The 4,134-nt window shown below is 49.3% G+C and overlaps 1 protein-coding gene across 3 annotated transcripts in view; it reads right to left on the bottom strand.

Moving 5' to 3' along the window:
- Pla2g12b (phospholipase A2 group XIIB) overlaps positions 1–1,761 on the bottom strand; it is an 18,225-nt gene extending 16,464 nt beyond the window's left edge. Inside the window, exon 1 of one of the 3 annotated variants that reach the window (XM_028776823.1) lies at positions 1,426–1,761. In XM_028776823.1, the coding sequence (XP_028632656.1) occupies positions 1,426–1,636 (211 nt within the window). In that variant the 5' untranslated portion in view covers positions 1,637–1,761. The remainder of the gene's footprint in view (positions 1–1,425) is intronic. The other 2 variants (XM_028776822.1, XM_028776824.1) reach the window with 2 other exon arrangements.
- Between the last annotated feature and the right edge of the window lie 2,373 nt (positions 1,762–4,134).

Here is a 4,134-nt window from a genome sequence, read left to right as displayed (position 1 = left end):
CCCTCCTTCCCTCCCTCTCTTCCTTCCTTCCCTTCCTTCCTTAAATTATTTCTAGCAAGTGAGCTGTGAAAAGTAGCCCAATCTCAAAACTCCCAAAGAGCAGATTTTGAACATTCTCACCACAAATAAAAGGTAAGCTTGTGAGAGGCGTGGCCTATGGGTTGAACCTTTCCATAAGGGACGAAACCACCAGGCTTTTCCATAAATAGCTACTATTATTTTTGTTGATTTATTTTTTTTTAAAGATTTATGTTTAAGCATCCTTTAGGAGGAATCAATCGGGTTGAGAGGGGATCTCGGGAGTCTCACTATGTAGCCAGGCTGACCTATCTCAGTCTCCCCAGTAGCTGGGATCACAGTCTCAAGACACTCCTCCCATAAGCATTGAGGACCTCGCTGGCCCCGCCCAGTCAGAAGCTGCCCAACCAAAATTTGCTAAAGTCTTCAGATGCTGCTCTACTAGAGAAGTAAGAACGGGATCCGATCCGGCTCACCATTTTACCAGAAGTCCCACTGTTGTTAGATGTTTGCTAAACCTTGGGTATATTGACAATATCTGTGTTGATTCAAATGGCAGGCATTAACCCTTTCCTGCCTTCTTGGTGGAAGTTAGGTGGGCTTAATGAGGTGACCTGGCCTTGTGTTTATCCATCTAATTTTGAGTAAATATGAGGCTGAGGGGCCCAGGATTTGACTCCATGACATTTGGGGGGCGGGGGACGGAGAAACACGATAGCTCCAGTCTTTTCCCAGGAGGGAGAAGGGGAGACGGGCCTCAGCCCCAGCTTCTGCCTAGCTGGCTTTGCAACTCAGGCAAGGTAGGCATGGGAGTCCACCCCAGTTCCCAGATGTGTCTCTGATGTCTGGCTCTGGGGTGGTGCTTGGGACCGCGGGTGGGCAGCAGGCAGGCCCGTTCAGTGCTGCAGTGACTAAGGCAGGGCTGGAAGCTCCCTTGGTAGAATCTAGGCAAATCTTTGGCAGTCAGAGGCCTGAGGCAGAGGAGAGTCTTCAGAGCTTTTGGGATGCAGATGGAAGGCAGTTGTTTGACCCCAGGCAGATTCTCTAGTTCAGCGATCTTCCCTTAAGAGCATCTCTGAGACCTTGAGGTCCCTCTCAGACCTCACTGCCTTCCCTTAAGGCCCTGCCTGCCTCCCAGCAAATACCTAAAAGGCCTCAGCGAAGGTTCCCAGGAAGCTGAGCAGAGCTTGAAGTTCAGATAAATCATACTTTATCGGGAGATATGGATCCCAGATGTCACTCCGGGCCCCTCACAGGATTTAGTTATCTCCTTGGATTTCTGATGTCACTACACCTGGTTTTGCTCTGCCTGGCAACCTGTCCTATCCGGTGTAGGACAGACGTGACCAGCGTCGCTGATCACGTCGTCACTCCCCACCCCCACCCCCAGAGAAGGCACCCACTCACCATATCGACACCGGTACTGACAGACTCCATTCTTCCCTCCCAGCAGCTCCATGAAGGAATCCACGTAGCTGTTGACCGACTCGAAGCTGCCCCGCAGCTGCCTCAGGCCCCAGTCGGAGTAGGACTCCTCTCCCTCGGGGCTGGGGTCACTCTGAGCCAGGCTGCCTACCAGGCCAAGCCACAGGAGGAAGAAGCCGCAGAGCAGCTTCATCTTGTAAGCACAAGTAGAACCTCGCTGCTGCACTCGTCCCTAACCCCAGCCAGGGTCCCAGGACGCCCCGGGGACACACACAGCCCCGTGTCCGGGCTTATCGGAACAGTCAGTCTGTGTTCCCCAGAGGTGGACTTTAAACACAGCCATGGAGGCTGGGAGCCGATCCGAGCGATTAGAGAGGACAAAGGTGAAGCCGTGGGAGGGGCTGTACGAGGATGGCCCAAGAGGGGACTTCCCAGTGGACCCCGAAGCTCTGGAGGGGATGACTGCACGCTCTGCGAGGGGGGACGGGAGCCCCTGGATTCTCCAGCACCCTTGGGCTCCCCAGGCTTCTTGACTTCAGAGCTCGGCCAAGATGTCAGCCACACCCCTGAACCACTTCCTCCTCTATACCTGTTCTGGGGGGCCCATGAGGTTGTTTGTGTGCGGGACTCTGGCAACCCTACTGAGGACACCTTCACCAACAGTCAGGTTATCTGGGGCGAAAATCCAAGTGTGCCTTGGTGACAGTTCAGGTTTCGAGCCCAGTTTCTGCCCGGGTCCCTCCTTGTCTCTAGCTCAAATCCTTTCACCTGCCAAAGGTCCTGCTATCCTCTCAGGGATGAGTCCATTTCCGAATCTGCAGGGTACCTGCTTACACTCAGCGCTGTATCCTGGGATCCCCTGGGACTGCAAGGTGGCCCCCGGGTCTCTTCTGGGAACATTCGGCCTTGGTGGTGATTCCTTCCCCCCACCCTCTTTTAGACAGATAAAAGTCCAGGCTGCTATCAGAAAGCCTGTTTGAGATTCCAAGCTTTGAGAATGCTCACTGGGATCCAGTGTTTGGGCGTCACTTTCAGTGTAGTTTACTCTTGGTCACATGAAGAAATACCTATAAAATCACCCGTCTGGGAAAGGACACCGCTGTGGCCCACGTAATCATTCAGCTGCATTCTCAGAGGTCAGGGAAGCCATGTGGAAAATATTAAATACAATAACATGCTCATTTTAAGTAAGAAACGTGTTCATCTAAAGATTTAAAGTCCAGGAAGGGTAGTGGTTAAAATGCTTTTCCAATGTGCACCATTATTGTGTGACGGCAAAAAAAAAGGGGCAGCCACGCCACCAGTATTTAAAGTGCTTACACATTCTGAACTAGTCTCTTGTCTGTCATTCCTTTCCTGTCTCTCTCTTTCTTCCTGTTTCTCTCTCTCTCTCTCTCTCTCTCTCTCTCTCTCTCTCTCTCTCTCCCTCTCTCTCTCTGTCTCCCTGTCTTCCTGTCTCTCTCCATCTCCCTCTCTCCTTCTCTCCCTCTCTCTGTTCCTCCCTCCCTCCACATGTTCACACCTATTCTGTTATGCAAGGTTGATATTTTTATCTGAGGAACAAGAAATCATGCAAAGGTTAAATGACTTCATTACCTAAGTCCCATGTCAGGCCAAGGCTGGGCCAGGGCCATAACTGATGAGATCATATCAAAACAGAAACGTGGGACTGTCTTCCAAAAGTCAGGAAAATCAGGCGCACAGCTCAGTGGTGGACCACTTGTCTAGTGTGTGCATTGCCTCAAGTGCGTTTGGGGATGGGGGTGTGTATGTGGGTATAGGAGCCTGTGGAGGCTGGGGGATTCCCTGGAGCTGGAGGTTGGGGGTCACCTGACACAGGTGTCTGAAACTAAACTCAGGCCTCTGTAAAAGTGGTGTGAGCTCTTAACTATTAAGCCCTAGTTTTTTCACTTAAAAAGGGTCTTTTTAAATGCAAAAATAATAGTGATACATGAGTAGCACGTATGTCATACATGTATGTAAATTTTATATACAATGTGTAATATTTTAATAATGTATGCTATACTGGTCATGAGATTTTTTTTTTTTTTTACTTTTCTGAAAATCCATTTAAGTCACCAAAGCTTAGTCTTTCCCTGCTTTAAGTAATTTCAGTTTCTCTGAACAGACACAAGTAGAATTTTTTTTTAGCTTATGCAACTGTTAGTGGACTGTTGGTAGTATTTTTTTCCTTCAGTTTTTTTTTTCCAATCTAAATTTTGAGGGAAAGAAACATATCTATCATTTTAATTGTTGAGGGTGTCGTGTATGACACTAGGGAGGTTAATGTGTCGTTGTATGACAAGTACAAGGCCATCTCCAAAGTTTTCTTATTACCCTAAATGGAGTCTCTCCACCTGTATCCTCCTCCTCCCTCTGCATCCTCCTCCTCCCTCTGCCTCTGCCTTCCTAAGGAAACTGGCTAGTCTTGGTGCTTCAGAGAAATGGAATCCTGTGATGCGTCCTCTTGTGTTGGCTTATTTTGCTTAGCGCAGTGGTTTCAAGCCTGTCTATGCAGTGTCGGCTGACGACTCCTCACAGCGCTGTGAACCATGTGAGCGGCAGCATAGATTCTTGAGTTCTGCCTTCCAGTTCTGTGAGGTGTAGGTCTGGAACTGAATTCTCTGGATGTGTTCATTTTATTTAGCCTTTTAAAGATCTGTTACCCAAACCCTCATCTCTTGCTCTACC

This window comes from Grammomys surdaster, unplaced genomic scaffold (assembly GCF_004785775.1).
Source record: "Grammomys surdaster isolate TR1022 unplaced genomic scaffold, NIH_TR_1.0 273, whole genome shotgun sequence".
NCBI classification, from domain to species: Eukaryota; Metazoa; Chordata; class Mammalia; order Rodentia; family Muridae; genus Grammomys; species Grammomys surdaster.
This window is presented reverse-complemented; position numbering and strand designations above follow the sequence as displayed.